The sequence below is a fragment of the Myotis brandtii genome, unplaced genomic scaffold (assembly GCF_000412655.1).
Source record: "Myotis brandtii unplaced genomic scaffold, ASM41265v1 scaffold1341, whole genome shotgun sequence".
Taxonomy (NCBI): Eukaryota; Metazoa; Chordata; class Mammalia; order Chiroptera; family Vespertilionidae; genus Myotis; species Myotis brandtii.
Window position 1 is genome coordinate 199412 of NW_005354761.1, and position 20843 is coordinate 220254.

The 20843-nt window shown below is 39.1% G+C and overlaps 2 protein-coding genes across 5 annotated transcripts in view; one reads left to right on the plus strand and one right to left on the minus strand.

Annotated features, from left to right (window-relative positions):
• The window catches only part of TCN1 (transcobalamin I (vitamin B12 binding protein, R binder family)), a 12068-nt gene extending 1939 nt beyond the window's left edge, over positions 1-10129 (minus strand). The window contains exons 1-7 of the mRNA XM_005860450.2: positions 10028-10129; positions 8063-8242; positions 7072-7209; positions 6058-6213; positions 4400-4575; positions 1928-2117; positions 749-932 (exon numbers count right to left, since the gene is read on the minus strand). Of these exons, the coding sequence (XP_005860512.1) occupies positions 749-932; positions 1928-2117; positions 4400-4575; positions 6058-6213; positions 7072-7209; positions 8063-8242; positions 10028-10106 (1103 nt within the window). The 5' untranslated portion in view covers positions 10107-10129. The remainder of the gene's footprint in view (positions 1-748; positions 933-1927; positions 2118-4399; positions 4576-6057; positions 6214-7071; positions 7210-8062; positions 8243-10027) is intronic.
• MS4A2 (membrane-spanning 4-domains, subfamily A, member 2) overlaps positions 8420-20843 on the plus strand; it is a 33478-nt gene continuing 21054 nt past the window's right edge. The window contains exons 1-3 of one of the 4 annotated variants that reach the window (XM_005860447.2): positions 8420-8577; positions 10358-10401; positions 10604-10676. The gene's annotated coding sequence lies outside the window, so the exon portion shown is untranslated. Of the gene's footprint in view, positions 8578-10215; positions 10402-10603; positions 10677-19384; positions 19518-20843 lie in introns of those variants that run through there. The other 3 variants (XM_005860448.2, XM_014534946.1, XM_005860449.2) reach the window with 3 other exon arrangements.

Below are 20843 nucleotides of genomic sequence, written 5' to 3' on the forward strand. Positions count from 1 at the left end.
CCTCTCCCTCTCCCTTCCTCTCTCTCTCTTTAATAAATAGAAACATATCCTTGGGTGAGGATTAAAAAAAAATGACATGGTCAATATATGTTTCACATTTTTTAGTCATATTTCTGGGAGCACTTGCAAGGAGCCTTTATCATTATATATATTCTTTGTAACATCTTACATCATGTTATTAAACATAATAAACAATTGTCAATTAGGTTTAAGAAACCAAGTAAACCACAGTTTTCAGAGACAAATTCAATATCTTAATTTTAATATTTGACTTCTCTAGGCCAGGGAACCTTTATCTAGGGGGTCCATGAAATCTGATGAAAGGGGTAAGGCATAGAGAGGCTTCCAGGCATTTGTGAAACCTCTGATTTAATGATGTTTTATGTGTATGTTCATTTTTCTGCAATGAGCATCCTATTCAAAGGGGTCAGTGACTAAAAATAGTTAAGAACCACTGTTCTGGACACAAAATGCCTCCCTTAAGAAGTTATATTTATTGAAGAAGTTTTACTGACAGAAGTGAGGTTCCTGGGACTTATACATCCACTAGGTGAACATTAATTTAATGCCTAATATGTATTAGAAGATGAAAGGTCTCACCTCTTTCATCTGCCATGAGATATAGAAGGTCAGTAAAGGTACTGATTAAGATGTGTTTTAACTGTTCATTGTATTTATGTGCAGATGTATTTTTTTACTCTTACAAAATCACACTAAATCCCTTAACCTGAGGTTATGTACAACATACCGAAATGCAGTCTGATTGATTTTCTGAGCTTCCTCCATCACATTCAGGAAGACAGAACCCTTTGGCACGGTGACTTTGGTGAAAAATGTTTCATTGATTTGCACAGTGTAGTTGACTGAGATCCATGTGGATGAAATGGTAGGTTCCACAGGTATTGGCTCATGAATAGAGATGTTAAGGTGACCTGACAGAGACAGGAAAGCAGAAAAGAGTTATTATTCAGGACAATAAAAATAATGTTAGAGTTTGCACATCTATCCAACTTCTATCCACAAACTCCTTTCCTTTATGCAGAGGGGATTTGCTACAGGAGCAAGTGGCGTCAATCAAGGGGCAGAGTTCTCATGTGATGAAAGCAGAAATGAAAATCAGATGCTCACCAGCTTGTGAATGCTCATGCTCAGCTTGATTCCCAGCTGTTTAAACATTTCAGTTGCCCCATCTCCTATTTCTTATGGAGGCTCCTGAGTTTTTCCTTTTGGTACAGCATACAATAATGCTTCATCTTTTTGCCTTTTTATTTCTTAACATTTATTAAAAAATCGTGCACCAGGAACTGTACTAGTCATTTTATGTGAACTGTTTCATTCAATCCTTACAAAAACCTACATTAGATACTATTATCATTTGCATTTCTTACATTAGAAAATTGAAACTTAGAGGTTAGACATTTTGTCCAAGTTCCCTAGACCTGTCAGTGTCTGAACCAGGAATGAATGTGATAGAAGAATAAGTTTCTCTATCTTTTTGCAAAATCAATGATGTACACTGCAATTTCTTTCAATATTGCCATATTCCTTCCACACAGATGTCTTATTTCCCTGAGGGATCACTTACTGTGCACAATGGAAAGTCAGAGATGCCATACTTTGTTTAGGATGGGAATGATACTCAGAACATCTCCAGCAATCAGAAAAATACTTTTGGAGATAGACACCTTTTAATCAAGTCTACCTTGTTTATCAGTGTTTCAACCAAGAATGACACCTATCACCTTGTTAAGAACAAATCCTCAGATGGGTATAATCTCTGATGACATATTAAGGACTGAGTTCTGTGTGGAAACTATGATGCGTTAGAGATTTATTTGGTCACTTTTGGTCCCTAAGGACATCTAAATCTCATGTGCTTTGGGTATTATGCTGAAAGGCAAAAACAGTTTACTCTTTAGTTCTTTACCTGGACCACTGGCACAAGAAGAGACATTGTTAACATCCAAGTAGGTTTTTCCCATCAGGGCAGGTAAGATCTGGGCTGCAGCAATTGGCATATGGAATGCTCCCTGAGAAATTTCCTTGAGCACCGTGCCCAGAGTTTGTTGACAATTCCATTCATTTTTGTTATAATAGTTTGATGAGACAAAGAGAGCCTAATGAGAGGGAGAGAGAGAGAGAGAGAGAGAGAGAGAGAGAGAGAGAGAGAATGACTTTAAATAGGGGAAAGCTTACATCGAATACAGTAAATATTCATTTGACATTGACTACATAGGAGGTGCTTTAGACACATTTCCTGCCTTCAAGAAGCTTATCAACTATTGTGGGTGGGGAGGTGGTGAATTGCTTAATAATCCAAACTGTAATAGCACCAATGAGAATAGACTTTCTCTACCATATTCACTCTTGTGTCCCAAACACTGGAACAATACCTGTAATATAAGAGGCACTCAACACATATTGTTAACAAACTATTGTTAAGGAGCCCCTGAGATGAATGCTCTAAGAGAAGCATTTAGTGGCAGTCTCTCAAAAGAGGGAGAGCTCTAAACATTTAGTGGGGTTGAGGAAAGGCTTGGTGGAGAAGGTGGTACTTGAGGTAGTCCTTATGATATGATAGCATTTTAGTAGGTGACATGAGGAGGGGAACCCTGTACCCAGAGAGAACAGCATGACTGAAGGTGCTAGAGTAGCAGTGGCTAGGCAGTGGTTCTCAACCTTCCTAATGCCGCAACCCTTTAATACAGTTCCTCATGTTGTGGTGACCCCCAACCATAAAATTATTTTTGTTGCTACTTCATAACTGTAATGTTGCTACTGTTATGAATCATAATGTAAATATCTGATATGCAGGATAGGGCATGGCCTGATGGTGATGAGAGTGTGTGCATTTTAACAAAATCCCTGGAGGATTTCCCCTGGTTTGGGAGGACTGGTATGTGGAAAACACTCAGGGACATTGTGGAAGAACAGTCTAGACAAGGAGGTTGGGGCAAGATTGGTAGACCCTTGAATTTTAGGATGAGGTGTCCAACATTATTTGCTCAACAATGGGAAGCCTAATAGTTTTTTGAACAGAAACTATCTGGGCAGTAGATGTAAACTGGATTGAAGGAGCAGAATTATGGGGTAGGAAAAGTTAGGAGGGAATTAGAATGAGAAAGACAAGAAGTAAATGGCTTGGACTTGAAGATTTTGCTCTGTAGGTTGTGAGGGAAGAGCAGTCCACCTTTTCTGCCTTTTCTTTAAGATTCTTAAAGTTAACAAGCAGTCAACAAGCATTTATGGGATAATAAAGGAAACGAAACCGATCATATTATATCTCCTCTTAAGAGCTGTCTTGCAGGCAGGAAACTCTTGATCCCGCTGTGAATTAATATCACCTGTAGAGCTTTTAAACAAGACCAAGGCCCATGATCCACCATAAATTTCTGTATTAACTGGCTGGTGTGGGGCTGAAAGATGAGTATTTTCTAAAAGCTCCTGATTCAACATGTGCAGCTTGAATGGGAAGCCACTGTTTTATTTTAAATTTAAACTTAGCAAGGCAGACAACATGGATAGTAACAACAATATAACCTTATGATTGGACCCCTGCCTACAACCAGCCTCACATTGTAATTTTTCCTAAGGACCCTATGCTGACCATGCTAAACACCTGGATCTTCCTAAAATGTGTAATGTTCTTGATGCTTTTGGTCTTTGTCTTGCTATCCTCTATCGCTTTGAAGGTTCTCTCACCCTGAGTCAGCATGGCAAACTTCTAAAGACTCAGTGAATTTTTTTTCTGTAAGTCTTCTTTGATGTCTTCTTGGAGTAGATCAGTGCAGGAATAAAGTCTCAGACTTCAAGGACATATACAGGAGAGTGTAGGTGCTGAGAGTGAGTTTTGAAACCAACTGTTTAGGTTTCACCCCCATCTGCATCACTTTCTAGCTTTGTAATATCAGGCAAGTTACTGGTACTCCATATCTCATGCTCTTATTCTAGGAAATGAAAGTAATGATTCTTTCCTCATTGGGTTGTTGTGTGCATCAATGAGTTAATGTCAATAAATACCAGCTGCTGTTCCTGTCACTGCCACTTCTACAACAATATCAAACTTGGGAGTTAAGACAAAAACTCAAAACAATGGTATATGGTAAAGTGTGAAATTGCATATTATAGAACAAGATAGGTTGAAGTTGTAGTAGATTCTAGAATTTCTTAAAGAAATTGTAACCAAGAAAAGCTTCATAGAAGCATTGAATATGGAAAGGTAAAGATTGAAGGTAAGGAGAATACATTTCAGGCAGGGAGGAGAATCATATGAGTAGAATCAAAGGTAATATAGGAAACAGATGGATAATAAGGTCTTAGAAGGCCAAAAAGAAAGAATGAAGTTATTGCTTTCCTCCGTGACTCCCTTCCCTATTTCCTGTGTTAGCCTTTGACTTACCTGCATAGCTTCTCCTGTACTATATGTATTCCCAATGAGACCATTTCTTTTTTTCTCAGACAGAATCTTTTTTATCAGTGACTCTATATAATGATTGATATCCTGTAAATCCTCTCCATTGTTTTGGATGTTCCTCTTCACACAGGTCAGGGCCAGGACAGCCATTGCACCAGTATCTGTCAGGAAACCAAATATTGGTGATAGAGTCACCAACCATGCCAGTTTGCCTTGGACTGATGGGTTTCCTGGTATGTGGGACTTTCAGCGCTAAAAAAGGTACAATCTGGGTAAACTGGGATGGTTGTTCATGCTAGTTGGTGGTGAGAGAGAAGGATTTCAAGAGATAGCAATCATCCTTTCAACACTAATCACTTCAATATTTTTTTTAAAAAAATATATTTTATTGTTTTTTACAGAGAGGAAGGGAGAGGGATAGAGAGTTAGAAACATCAATCAGCTGCCTCCTGCACACCCCCCACTGGGGATATGCCTGCAACCAAGGTACATGCCCTTGACCAGAATCGAACCTGGGACCCTTCAGCCCACAGGCCGATGCACCATTCACTGAGCCAAACCAGTCAGGGCGTCACTCCAATATTTTAAGATTCCTTATGTTGAGTAGCCATGTACCTTGTACCCAATAACTCACATCTTGGTCATAGAAACACATGAATTTGTAGGTGCATACTCATGAACAGTCTTCCACTTTTACATCTTGTTTTTCATTTTCATTTTTTCATCTTTCAGCGTATTTTCAAAGGAATTGAGAAAACAGAGGATGACAAACCAAACAAAATATATCTTTGTAATATTTCAAGGTTTCCATTAGACTGATTAGTAAATAACACTTAAGAGAATCGTTTTTCAATAAACCTCCTTTAGGTGGAGGATGAGATTGAAAGGAGGGAAAATAAGGTTTGTTTTCTTTTTTCCTGGCTTTATTCTTAGTTCCCCCCTAGGTGGTGGCCTCCCTTTTTCAAAGGAAAAGGAGTATAAGAAATCTCATGTTTTCCTTACTATCCAGAGATACGGAATGCTTTTCTTTGAGCTGCTTTGAGGAAGATTAGCTTTTGTGTATCTGAATCTGTAGGGGCTGAGCACCAATACTGGCTGTCTAGAGGCGACTTTTTTTGGATGGGTAAGCTGACCCAGTGAAAAATTTCTGGTAATTCCCCATTGTGAATACACATTTTATTGAGCAAAATATTGGGCCTTGTTACTTGCAGAGGTTGTGTGTTGTTCAAGTAAACTCACACATCCAAGTGATTGCAATAAACTGGAAAAAGAGGCAGGGGTTAAGATAAATGGATTCCACTATATTCCCGTTCTCTAACACTTATGATTTCTAAAATGTGAAGATTCTCATATTCTATCCTAATTTTAAAGATGGGAAAATTAAAGTTGTGTTAATGTCCATTGGTTCTATAACTCAAGAGCTGGGATAGGATCCATGTTTTTCTACTATACTACACATCTAGAAAAAGACTTAACTGCCTCCCAGTTTCCATTCTTCTGAAAAAAGAAAACTCCCTTCCGAGGAGACTAGGGTAGATGAAATAGAAAAATAATCTAAGTACTTACTTGTAGAAAAACTCTAAGGGCAAGACCTATTAATAACTGTGTCCCCTCTATCAAGGGAATTGAGTTTAATGACTCACCTACTGAGAACTGACCACCAAAATAAAAGTTCTTATTTTCAGGAGTGAAGTATTTTTTAACTTCGGTGATTGAGTAGCTCCCATTGAACAGACACAAGGTCAGCACGTCCAGGCTGAGCTGGTAGTAGTTAGTCAGCGGATTGCCATCATGTACTCCTGGCAAAGAGAAAAGAAATACCTCACACATGGAAGTAGTACTGGGATAATACATTTGAAGTCTATTCCTATTTATTTGATTCCCATTTCTTTACACTGAATGAAAGATGAGTAATAAAAAAGGAAAATCACACATAGAATCAGCAAACTTGAGAAATTTAAAGGCTCTAAGTGCCACCAAATTAAAATCCTTACATTTTATCACTGAGGAGACCCAGCATTAAAAGTATTAAAATATTATCCTGATATTCAGGTGGTTACAAAGCTAGGACACAGATTTCCCACCACCAAGCCTCTTGCATGTTGTAGTAATGAGCTGAAGCTATAAGAAGTTGAGGCCATCTCAAAGAAGGATGGGATTGGAGGGATTTATTGAATAATAGGATATTGGATAGGAGTTAAAATAAAAGCAATGCACCTTACTGGAAGCCATCATGGTCAACCTATTGTTTCCAGTGATGAAGTACTATTGGCCATCTTTACCTCCCATATTAGTATTGTATGCTTCAGTAATCATGATACAGTGTCTTGTATTGCTCAGTTATTTCTGGTGTGATTCATTATTTGTCTAAAAGTCAAGCTTGCATAGAATAGAGAACTGTATTGTGTGTGTGTGTATGTGTGTGTGTGTGTGTGTGTGTGTGCATATGCTTGATGTAGGGTCAGTATTCAGTTGAACATATTTGAAGACAATTCAAGATACATGTAGAAAGGGAAGAAGGGAAGGTGATCTACAAAGATAGAGTGAGATGAATGGAATGAAGAGGAGAAGAAAGAGTGGAAGGATACTTCATACAGTTCTGAATCAGTAGAGAAGAAGACAAGGTTGTCCAGGGTCTCTAAACACTTGATTCTCACCCATATTTTTAATTTCTTCTTGGAATTTCTCTTCTAGTTGGCTGACCAGATGAAAATATGTAACACTTTCATCAGAGTTCTGACATGCTCTCAAAGCCAGTATAACTAAGGCAAGCTCTCCCGAGGTTAAATCTGACCCTGAAAAGAAAATTATTCAATTTTAACAAGGTATACACTTCTGATATTTTTGGCCTCCCGTCTTCCTTGTTACTTAAGTTTCCTGTCACTTCTTTCTTATGTTCCACTCTAAACTAATATTTTACTGTTCTCATCTTTATCTCCAAAGCATAACTTTTGATAGCTGTACTGTAAAAATGTAAGCTAGATGAAATCATGGAATCTTTTTGGAATCTTACAATCCTTATAAAAATAAAAAAGAAGAAAAATAGATAAATAATGAAATCTTGGGATCTTCTGTCTTTGTGGGTGTCATCTTGCCAGGATAGTAATAATTAACTTTTATATTTTGCCTTATAGAGTATAAAAACGCTTGGGATTTTCATAATTTTTGCAATAAGAGATAGGTAGGGGTAGCTTCATTTCCCCCTTATGTTAAATAGAAAGCTGAGGCTCTGTATGGATACGACAGGTACAAGGTGGAGCTTGGACTGAAACCAAGGACACATGTCTCTTGTTCTATGGTTGCCTCTCTAATGTCAGCTTTCTTAGTTGTGGTCCACACCCCATCTGGGTGTGAACTCAGCTAGTTTGTAGAACAGTATTAATGGTTAAGACTCCATAATTTATTTTGTTTTTCCTGTGATCTCTTAAAAAAATGGTTTTCAAGAGCCAAAGAAGTAAGTGGCTCTTGAGTAAGTGGCAGGGGGATTGATATTTTGAGGTACCTTTCTGTCACCTCAAGTTTTATGCTGCTGGGTAGATGTAGCAGGGATACTTTAGACACACAATTTTTAGGACTCACTGGAGATAATCTTTATAGATAGGGAACTGTTATCCTAAACCTTCCAGAGAATATACTAATAGTACTCACTCTTCTTTTCCACACTGTCGCTGACTTCTTGGAACACTTGTTGTTCTAAGTTTTGGTCCTGGATTCCAACAAGTCTGAGGGACAACAGGACATTGGCAGCTTGGATTCCTCTGGCATATTTTGAATGGATCATTGTGTTTAGTAGAGGGTTTAAACGGGAGTGGTTTTCTTTGCTTACCTCTGTGGCAGGGAAGGGAGGAAATAAGAAACACATAGAAAATATTAAAGCTCAGAATGGGAAACCCTCCAGATTTAGCCAACAACCTGTCCAAATCCCAAGCAAAAGGATGGAGGGAGTCACATTATACTGTGGAAGGAAAAAGAGAATTCAGAATCCCTAAGAACTAGAGGAGAACAAGAAAAGTTAGTTACCATTTCTAAATATGCTTTGATAATAATCCCAAGAAAATCCTACCCATTTCCAGATTATCATGGGTTAGTGTGATAGTGAGAAGAATATGAGCCCTGGATCCAGACAGACTGTGGCTGGATTATATGCTCCTTAATTTATGACTGTGGGTAAGATATGTAACTTTCCTGACCTTCAGTTTCTTTGTTTTAACAACTACTTCATAGATATTGGACAATAAATCAATAAATTGTAAAATATTGTACAAATTGTTACTTTTAGCTTAGCTGGAGCTTCTATCCCTATACTTAGAGAATCCAGGCTATGTGATTTTCCCTGCTCACCTTTCTTCATTTTAAATAGAGATCAAGAAGATCTGAATTCAGTGATCATAGAAAGGGTCATGGTTTGCCACAGATACAATTGGATAATTGTGAGTCATCTCTGACATTCTGTGGAAGCATCTAATTTAGCAGATTTTCTGGCTTCGAAACAGACTTTTTAGTTCCTGGTCAATAACTCCAACCAGCTTCCTTGACCAACAATTCCAACCAGCTTCTTTGACCACTAAAGTAAATTATTTTGTACAATGTATTGAATTTCAAAGCCTCCATAGAGACCCCCTATTCTTAGGATACAATAAAGAAAATGACAGGCCAGAAAATAAAATTAGAGTTGGCCTAGTCTTTGTTTTAGCTTGTGTGAATACATGTCTTTCTGTTGTGGTGTTGATCTCTTCTTGTACTAGTAGGCTAGAAAGTACCATGAAGATGTAGCCACAGTTTGCACCATATAGTCATCTTTGGACTGATTTGAAGTTTAATTTCAGGGTAAAGACTTACATGCAGAAATCATGCATCTGAGAGCTACACCAGACTTTAATAAATCACCTGCTTCAACACCCTTCCCTGATTAACCTCCATTTATGAATGAAGCTAAAAAAATCAGAAATATTGGATCATTCAGCTACTAAGGGGTCAGACTAGACCTAAACCCAGTTTTTATTTCTCCTTACTAATTTTTTTAATAGAACCACATAGTCACTGGTGTCTATATCCAAAGGAAAGATGATGGGGGTTGTACCCATGTCCTGTAGGAAAAAGTTGAAGGTAGGGGAATGTGTAGCATGAAATAGCTAAATTCAATAATGACAAGAGAACAGTTTTCATTATTTAAAAGAGATTATTAATATTACGTGTTTCTGTGTAGTCACAAAAGGTTAACCCAAAGCCCATGGGCTGAACTTTAGAAAAATAGATTGTATCTCAAAATCGAAAGATAACTTTTCATGATCTTGAAAATTTTGGGGGGTCATGAGTTTTCCACCATTGAAAATGAACAGAAATAGCCAGCAACTTGGTAACATCACTGTGGTAGAGAGGATCTGAACATAGAAAGAATAGTTAGGCAAGTTAACATTGAATCTCTGATCCCTCATAACAATAGTTGTGGAACTTTCCTTACCATCTCTGGCCACCCTTTACATTACTCATAGAGTCCAACCACATATAAAACTGAGATAGGATCTTTTTTCAGATAACTCTCTACAAAGTTTCCTGTCAGTAGCTGTCAGGAGGCTATCACAGTAGAGTAATTTTAGATCAAAGGATACTCACCACAGATGGTGCATAGTTGGCTTGAAATAAGAGAAAACAATAAGAGCCCCACTAGGGGCAGCTGCTGTGATTGTCTCATCTTTCCAGCAGTATATTGGAATGGTGAGGACTTTGCTGCCTATTTATTGAATGACAGACAGAAAAGAATGAAAGCTCCTCCTTTGGCTTGCCCGCAGCCTCTTTTACTCAAGCAAATATTGAGCAATTCAGATAGGTGTGGTGAAGTGTATTTTTCCAAGTAATATCACAAACCAGGAAGAAGACTTGAAAGGTATGGTCAGGGAGAATGAGGTAATAATTTGTCTTTGTTTTCTATCCCAAACCTTCAAGGTTCACATTTCTTACTTGCCTTCAGCCCAATGGGAATAAATTAGGTGAGTGACTATTTTCAGTAATATTTCCCTCTTTTCCATTCTGCTTTTGTTATGGTTTTTTTTTTTTTAAGAGACCTTATTTTTGATGGGGCTAGGCCTTACAACACATAAAAATGGAAGCAGAAGTTCTAAGTTCTAAGTTTCAAATTGGACAGACAGGATAGGGGATTGGTTTTTGACCTATGATTTTCTCCTAAGATAGATGCCCTGAGAATTTCCAGGTCAGGAGGATAACCACAGAGATGCACATCAAATGTGGATTTTTGCCATGCCAGGTAAGATGCTATGTGCTACATATGAGAACTGTTGTTTATCAGTCTTCTAAGAACTAATAGTGAATACTATCAGTTTAGCTTTAAAATGTTTGCTCTGGGTCAGCAAGATGGTGGAGTAGGAAGTCATCTGCTCACATCACCCCACAGAAACAGTAACTGATCCATGGACAAAAGTTCCTGTGTGGGAACATCAGGTTCCAGGTAAGAGGTTGCGAAACCCCAATGGAGCTGCTGAGGAGGGCTGTATTGAGAAGGCACACCACTGTAAACAGACTTGCATTCATACAGGCTAAAGCACAGAATCAGAAAACTATTATTTTTCTTCCTGGATTATATCCTGTTATATCCTGAGAAGGCAGGTTCACTGACCACGGTCCTGGCTAAAGACCCAGAAAAAAAAGACTTATGTAAGTCCCTTGACCTCTGTGTAGGTAATAATAGCTCTTCTCTGTTAAGGTTTTGTGAGAATTCTATGAGTTACCACAAGGGTGCTTTGAATAGTACCTCATACTCATAGGCAGTACATACTAGTAATTCTCAACTTTTATCGTCTCGATAACCATCAAGTCATATCTACCTGTAGTCTGATTGTCAAGCCTGATACCCGACTCCCTCAATCACTGGTCTAATCAGTCCTCAGTGTCAAACATTCTACCTTCTGGGGCCAGTCAGCTTCTCTCTGCATTTACTGACATTACTCTGGTCTAAATTACCATAATTTCTGCACCTCCATAATAACTTCCAAATTTTTGTCTTAGCCGCTTGTACCCTCCTCCAAGTCATTTTTCTTTTTTTTTTTAAAAAAAATAAATTTATTGATTTCAGAGAGGAAGGAAGAGGGAGATCAATGATGAGAGAGAATCATTGATCATCTGCCTCCTGCACACCCCACACTGCGGATCGAGCTCACAACCCAGACATGTGCCCTGACTCGTGATCTCCTGGATCATAAGTGGATGCTCAACCACTGAGCCAGGCCAGTCCAGCCAAGTCATTTTTCATTTAACTCCTAGAGCAGCATTTCCCAAACTTGATTAATATGTAGACCCCACCTAAAGAAAAGAAATTCTCAAGGAATACAGTTTGACCCAGAGTGCCCTAGACTTTGTATTTGGGAAAAAGTCAGTTTTGAATATTTTAAAAACTTGCAGGAGGGATATTTGATTGTCCTGGTAATATCTTAAGTTATTCAAAATCTCATAGAATTGAAAATATATCTGTGACTCTGTAGGCTCTGAGCATTGTTTCACACCTCCAGTGATCTTCCAAAGCATAATTCTGATTCTTTGCTTCCAGGTTAAAACCTTGAAGGCTTCCATTGCACTTTGAATAAAACTCCATATATTTTAAATGTGATCTCTAAAAACATGTATCCTCTGACCCTTGCCTGTCTCTCCAGCATTTATTTCACTATCTTCTGTTATGTTCCAACTCACTTTTTTTTTTTTAGTTCTTCTATTGTGCCAAGTTCCTTCCTGCCTCAAGGCTTATTTGCATGTGTGGTTTTCCTCTCTTGAATGCTGGCTTTCAGGTGGTGCTGCTTCCTGTCCCCTCCAATGGCTCATCCTTCAGCATAAATACCACTTATTCAAGGATACTCTGTCTGCACTTCCCAGACCTGGTTATGTCCCCCTGTTATCTACTCTCTTGGTATTCTGTACTTTCCTTTGTAGCACTTCTGAAAATTGCAATTAGTTACTTGCAGAATTATTTCTTAACTGTGTTTGTTTGATGTGTGTCTCCTGCCAGACATGAGTTTCTCAAAGGTAAGGGCTTAATATCCAAAATATATAAGGAACTCATACAGCATAACAAAATGAAGACAAACATTCCAATTAAAAGATGGGCAAAGGACCTAAATAGATACTTCTCTGAAGTGGACATACAGTTCACCAAGAGACATGCTCTGTCACTAATCATCAGAGAGATGAAAATTAAAAAGACAATGAGCTATTACCACATACCTGTCAGAAAGGCTACCATCAACAAATGGCAAGTGTTGGTGAGGATGTGGAGAAAAGGGAACCCTAGTACACTGCTGGTGGGAATGCAGACTGGTGCAGTCATTATGGAAAACAGTATGGAGTTTCCTAAAACAATTAAATATGGAACTACCATTTGACCCAGTGACCCCACTTCAAGAAATATGTCCTAAGAAACCTGAAACACCAATAAGAAATAATATATGCACCCCTATGTTCATAGCAGCACAATTTACAATAGCTAAGATCTGGAAATAGCCCAAGTGCGTATCAGTAGATGAATGGATAAAAAAGCTATGTTACATTTATACCTTGGAATACTATGCAGCAATAAAAAGAAGGATCTCTTACCCTTTGAGATAGCATGGAGGGACCTGGAGAGTATTATGCTAAGCAAAATAAGCCAGTCAGAGAAAGACAAGTATCACATGATCTCACTCATATATGGAATCTAATGAACAAAATAAACTGATGAAAAAATAGATCCAGAGACATAGAAGCATGAACAAACTGATGATCTCAGAGGGAAAGTGCTGGTGGGTAGGTGAATGGGGAGAGATTAACCAAAGAATTTATATGCATATATGCATAACCCATGGATACAGACAATAGTGTGGTGGAGGCCTGGAGGGTGGGGACAGGGGCTGGGTAAAAGGGGTCAGTGGAGGGGAAAAAAAAGGGACATCTGTAATACTTTCAATAATAAAAATAAATTTAAAAAAAGGCAAAGCTAAAGGTAAGTCTTTCTTGTTCACTGTTGTATCTCCTACGGTACCATGCAAAATACTTACAACATAAGCGGTTGTCAAATGTTTGCTAAAAGGAACCACCCCAGATTCAGAGCCAAATTACAAATTGGTAACGCATATATTTTTAAATAACATGCACGTATTGGTAGATAATCTCATTGGAATAAATATTAGAAGTTTATTCAGGTGCAAACTAGAAAAGTAAGCAATTGAGTTGGCTTCCATCAGGACTGAGAGAATTCAAGATTTGAGCATCTGGGGTTTGGAATCAAGGTCATTCAAGTATTAAGTATGTTAGAGTCCTCTAGTCCACATTTTAAAAAATCTAATCAAGCAGATCTACTTGGAGATAATCTAATCTCTTTTTCTTTTACCTCTCCTTGCTGATAAGCAAGATTTATGTAATTTTGGTTATTTGCTTGACTTACTGAAGGTGAATGTTGAGGAATGAGCCAAGCACCAAAATATCTAGTAAAACTCAAGCTTTCTAGGCTTATCAGCAGAGCAAGACAAGGTCCTAATGGCTCCCAAGTTACTCTGAGCTGAGCACAAATGGCCTCAGTTCTGCTCCTGCATTGCATGTATGGGAACTGGAACAAGGGTTTGAGTGGAGGCACGTATACCATATATCTATGTAAAAGTTATAAATCAATTGAAGACACTGTTAAATAAGATCTGTTCTGCCCTCCTGTTTTGACAAACCAACTTTTATTATAATGAGATAGAAAGACAGATTTTCATTTAGAATTATTATTTTTTAAAATTTATTTTTATTGATTTCAGAGAGAGATAGAAACATCAATGATGAGAGAGAATCATTGATTAGCTGCCTCCTGCATGCGTTACACTGGGGATTAAGCCTGCAACCCAGGCATGTGCCCTGACCAGGAATCGAACCATGACCTCCTGGTTCTAGGTCAACGTTCAAACACTGAGCCACTCTGGCCGGGCCTCATTTAGAATTCTTAGAGCCTGGAACATTTCCATGAGATAAGTGCCATCATCCATCTCCACTATATTGCACTTCCCCATGCAAGACCCATAGCCCAATTTCTCCTCTCTTTCCAACCTTATTCTAACCTGTGTTGTAAGGACCTCCACACATAGAGTGCCTGTGTGTGGTCACTACAGATGACACATCCAAGCTCTGTTCATATTTCTTTTTTAATATATATATTTTAATATATTTATTTATTTTTCTTTCTTTATTGATTAAGATATTACATGTGTCTTTATCCCCCCACTGCCTCCCCGCTCATGCTCTCACCCCCCTGGTGTCTGTGTCCATTGGTTATACTTCTATGCATGCATACAAATCCTTTGGTTGATCTCTCCCCCTTACCCCTACCCTCCCTACTAAAAGATTTTTAAATGACACACATGGCGGCTGGCATTTCTGGTTCATGATGACTTCTTTTGGAGCGTGCTGTGCTGGGCTCGCTGCCTCTGTTCCCTTCTTCCCCATGTTCTCCTCAGGTGGCCACGTGACCCCACCACTGACACCAAGCTGTCCAGTCAGACCCCCTTTCTCAATTCCTACCTTTCCTCTGAGGTTTGAGCCTCTCATCGATGCTTCCCTGTCTCTGAATCTGTTTTTGTTCATCAGTTTATGTTGTTCATTATATTCCACAAATGAGTGAGATCATGTGATATTTATCTTTCTCTGACTGACTTATTTCACTCAGCATAATGCTCTCCAGGACAATCCATGCTGTTGCAAATGGTACGAGTTTCTTCATTTTTATAGCAGCATAGTATTCCATTGTGTAGCTGTACCACAGTTTTTTAATCCACTCATCTGCTGATGGGCACTTAGGCTGTTTCCAAATCTTAGCTATTGTAAATTGTGCTGCTATGAACATAGGGGTACATATATCCTTTCTTATTGTTTCTAGTTTCTTGGGATATATTCAGAGAAGTGGGATTACTGGGTCAATGGGAGTTCCATTTTTAGTTTTTTTGAGGAAACTCCATAGTGTTCTCCACAGTGGCCGCATCAGTCTGCATTCCCACCAAGAGTGCATGAGGGTTCCTTTTTCTCTGCATCCTTGCCAGCACTTGTCATTTGCAAGCAACTACCCTTTGGCTACCCACTGTAAGGTACACAGATCTGGGAGGGCAGACTCAGGGAAATGGCTTGTGCAGTCTTTAGATGTGAGCTCAGGGCTGTTTGGGCAGGGAATTCTGGGGGCTTGTTCTCTTGGTCCAACATTTCTTTTTCTCAAGTGAAGGGCACAGTGGAGAAGGCCATAGTGAGAAGCCCTCTAAAGCCTGTATCCCCGAGTAGAGGCCTTTCCTTTCCATGTCAGAGGTATGAAATGGCAGGCTGGCAACTGACTGAGCCCATCTTGTTTTCCTGTTATAATATGTGAATGTCTAGAAAAGGCTAAAACTGGGAGAAAGGAGGGAAATGCTTTAATTAATATTGAGTGAAAGTTATCCCCCCCCCCCCGCAAAGCCTTTGTTCAGACTGCTGATCCTGGAAACTGTCCCAACATCATGCTAGTTGGACTGGTCTCTCTGTTCTTTTAGGTCATTCCAGAGCCTCAAAAGACCACGACTACCAGCACAAATATTTTACAGTGTCTATTGGAAACACTAAGAGAATTCATGAAGTGAAGTAAGATTTGGGTTCACTTTTTTATTCCTCATTGATTCATTCAAGATGACATTTATTGAGTAGCCTCTAGGGCAGGGGTGGGCAAACTTTTTGACTGGAGGGCCACAATGGGTTCTTAAACTGGACCGGAGGGCCGGAACAAAAGCATGGATGGAGTGTTTGTGTGAACTAATATAAATTCAAAGTAAACATCATTACATAAAAGGGTACGGTCTTTTTTTTTTTTGCATTTGTAACAATTGCCCCAGGTGATTCGTGGAGGCTCCCATTTCGAGAAACCTTGAGCAGAGGTCCTCAGGACCGCTGATGATGGAGGAAGCAAGGCAGGCCTCCAATTCTCCTTCAATTATTTTCACTTCACTTTCATTCTGTTTCTTTGTTATGGGATGAGGCCACAACATTAGCAACAAAGAAACAGAATTTCCAGAGGATGAGGCCCAGAAATTAGGATTTTAAAAGATTCTCAGGCGTTTCTAATGTGCAGCCAAGGTTGAGAACCACTGCTCTAAAGGGATTGTATCTGAGTCAGAGATTCTCAGAGTGTGGTTCTGACCCCAGTAGCATCAGGTTCACCTGGGAACTTTCAGAAATGCAAATTCTCAGGCTCCACACGAGCCCCGAATAAGCATCTTCAGGACATAGCCCAGCAACCCGTGTTTCAACAAGCTCAGCAGGTGATTCTGATGCCTCTCAAGTTCAAAAACCACAGGCTGAAATACAGTGGGGCCTTGACTTACGAGTTTAATTCATTCTGTGACGGAGCTCGTAACTCAAATTACTCAAATGTCAAAGCAATTGTGAACGAGTGAGACACGTGATGCTGGGCTGATGTTGTGGCATTCACTGTGACGTTCGTTGGGCCAACTAGCGGTGGGGTATCTGAAGCTGGCTCGTAACCCGAATTTTAGCTCGCAACTCAAAGCAAAAAATCGGCCGAGAGATGGCTCATATCTCGAAAAACTCGTTAGTCGGGACACTCGTAGGTCAAGGCCCCACTGTATCTCCCTGAATGTCATTCCCCAATAATTTATAAACAAGCATTGACACTCCTGAACATTTTGTTTCCCCAGGAACTTCAGAGGGCCTAAAGGAGTCACGGGTTTCAAAGATTTGCCGGTGGCATTTTATTTGCACTTCTGATTTCAGTCTGGAGTGATTATGACAATGTCCAGATTCAGGAAGGAGAAAGAAGTCTTTCTTGAAATATTAAAAAATGGCCACTTTCATAAAGATTTTTTATTTTGTTCTTCACACTTTCCATATTTTCAGATATTAAGCAATCAGAAAAAACCCAATACATATTCCCGGAAATCTGAAGCTGGCTCGTAACCCGAATTTTAGCTCGCAACTCAAAGCAAAAAATCGGCCGAGAGATGGCTCATATCTCGAAAAACTCGTTAGTCGGGACACTCGTAGGTTAAGGCCCCACTGTATCTCCCTGAATGTCCTTCCCCAACAATTTATAAACAAGCATTGACACTCCTGAACATTTTGTTTCCCCAGGAACTTCAGAGGGCCTAAAGGAGTCACAGGTTTCAAAGATTTGCCGGTGGCATTTTATTTGCACTTCTGATTTCAGTCTGGAGTGATTATGACAATGTCCAGATTCAGGAAGGAGAAAGAAGTCTTTCTTGAAATATTAAAAAATGGCCACTTTCATAAAGATTTTTTATTTTGTTCTTCACACTTTCCATATTTTCAGATATTAAGCAATCAGAAAAAACCCAATACATATTCCCGGAAAATAAAAGCAATCAGCACAAAGTAATTTGTAAATGCAGTTAGCTGGGTTTGGCATTGGCTATAAAATTATCCAAAGCAGGTTGGGTGCCTCCAATTTCCTGTGTTTTTCAAGGGTCATTGGTTGGGAGCTGATGATCAAAATCATGAAGGATTTTGTGGCGTTACAATCATCTTTTTGTGTGTTCATGATTTCTGAGCAAACGTCAGGTACATGTTTGTTGTCTGACGGTGTAGTTTCTCTTGGCTGTTACTGTTGGCTGCTTTCAGTAGAAGTGACTTGCCATTCTATTTTTCTAACTTCTGCAGTACTGATGCTTTCCTATTTGCCACCCCTCTCCCCAAAGCAAATGATTTGTCTAGTTTATCTCATGTTTGGGAAAGAGCTAATTTTATTCTTCCTTCCAGATGCAGGTATTTCCCATTGTGTGGCTTTCTATTCCACCATCCCACCCGGGGAAAAAAGATTTCCTTATTTAAAAGTTTCAGACTACTCTTCCAAATGCCACCATGATCTGCACATAATCCAGCTACTTGCCTCTGGGCATCCTCTGCTGATTGTGTGTTAATTCTAAATCAGGTTGTGGAAACAAAGCTCTCCATTCTTTCTCTTCTCACTTCCTATTTTTCCTGAATCATAAAGTTATCTGTTAATATCTGTTGTTTCATTTGCAACCCACTGATTTTGTCTGTGTTCTGCCTGTGCCTTATTTACAATAATCTTTACTTATGAAAACTTTTATTTTTTCTTTATTAAAAAAGTCACTGGGTAGAAAGTAAACTTAATTTTACACAGAAAGTAAACTTAATTTTATTACTTCTAGTATTTCCTTATCATGAAAATATAATGATGGGTAGCTTTATCTTTAGACATTCTTTGCATATCTATCTGAAAACTTAGATTTTTTTGCTGGAGTAGAGTTAATGGGGCACCACTACTGTGGATATGATTCGAGCTGACAGACTCACCAGACATGAGTAGGCTTTAATCGAAGATGATCTTCATTTTGCTTTGTAGAAGGGACACAGGGCAGGAGACACAGCAGGTACAGATCTTCATTTCATGGGCAGATCCAGCACTTGCTCAAAATATATGATTTCCTTTGTCCCTTCACCCACAAAAGGTGTGTTTGGCTGCTCTGAATGAGGGCCAGAAACTACAGAGAGTTGTCCCATTGATCATTTACACTGGCCTCATCCTGTAGATCCAAGGCCGAACACTAACTTGAGGCACTCCAAGTCCAGGGGCAGTCCCACAGCAAGTGAAGCAGAGACAGCATCCCACATTAAGCTTAACTCTATAGTTTTTAGAGAAATGATGCTGGGAGGGGGAGATGAAGATTGTCCCCCAGTAGGCCTCTATGAGTCTGACCTGATGTTAATTTTTCACTCACAACTGTTAGGACGTCACCTGAACATTCACATTGCATCTCTCAAAGGTGTTCCAGGGGTTATTTATTTATTTACTTACTTAGTAAGAGGCTATGCTCCAATTTTTTCTGAGTGTCTTCGAGGACTAAAATTTTTATCTGAATCTTTTTTTTTTGGGTGGGGGGGTGTTCTTTCAACAGTGTCCGTAGGATGTACTTGTTCTATGTTCTGGGCTGTGGTTGAACCGACTCTACTTGGTCAAGATCACTTTTTGCATTCTGATACAGTGTCTCTGGAAATTGGTTGTCCTGTAACAAACATAACTGAGAAGGGATATGAGTTTAATTACCTTGTCACCGAGTGTGGGATTCAGAAAGAGGTAAGAGCTGTGATGATTTCAAATAATAAACTAACTTCCTGATCTTACTTGGCAATGGCACTGTGCTTAGAGTCAGTACAAGATAGGTGTGGTCAAGGCAAAAGATTGATGGGGAAAATAAGACATTTTTGGGGGGCTAGCAATCTGAATCTGCTCCAGTAACCTAATGCACATTCCTGTTAGCCCATAGTCTAGTCACTGCCCCTTCCTTAAATATCTGGTTTTGCAAGACCTGTTTACCTAAGTACTACTCCCATTTTACAGAGGCCATAAACCATGAATAATACACAATCCCCAAATGGGGTTATCAGCACTGGGGCCAGGCCAGGCCTTTAAGTGTGGTTTCACAGCCCCCATCCCAACACACGGGGCTTTTAGCAAAGCCTGCGAAAGGCCCGGAAGTCTGATCCTTATTTGGGGGACAAAGAAACCAAAGGAGTATAAAGAGAGAGCTTCCTCCATAATGGGTTGCTCAGGATTTGGAGAGAAATAGTCTCCCCTGAGTCCTGTACTAGTACATGCAAAACATCTGAAAATAAATGGGTTTTTCCCGTGTCTCCAGTACTCCTGTATATTTTTCAGTCGCCTGGTAAATTCTGTAACAAGATGAAGAACCTGATCATTTTTATGACACTTGAGTCCAGCACTTTTAAGACAAAGACCAATGGGACCAAGAATTTGGTCTTGAAGAGCACCTGGCTCTTTGGGGGCGGGGGCGGGATACATTAATGTATATATTATTATGACTTTTCAAGCACTCATAAATCATCTTTACTCCTTATATATTTTGAAATCTATAAACACTGGACAGAAGGTATTATTTCCAATTTTTATAGTAAGCAACTGAAACTAAAAGGGCTAACAGTTTACTACAGGTCATGCTGCTGTCTAACAGAGAAAGGACTAGATCAGTGATGGCAAACCTTTTGAGCTCGGCGTGTCAGCATTTTGAAAAACCCTAACTTAACTCTGGTGCCGTGTCACATATAGAAATTTTTTGATCTTTGCAACCATAGTAAAACAAAGATTTATATTTTTGATATTTATTTTATATATTTAAATGCCATTTAACAAAGAAAAATCAACCAAAAAAACGAGTTCGCGTGTCACCTCTGACACGCGTGTCATAGGTTCGCCATCACTGGACTAGATATTAGTAAATTGAGGTTTACAGTCTTACTTTAAAGAAAGAAACAATAGGATGTCAGATTGTTTATGTTTTTGCTATTGAATTGTATGAGTTCTTTATGTTTTTAGATATTAACCCATTATGAGGTATATGATTTGTAAATATTTTCTCCCATTCAGTTGGTTGCCTTTTTATTT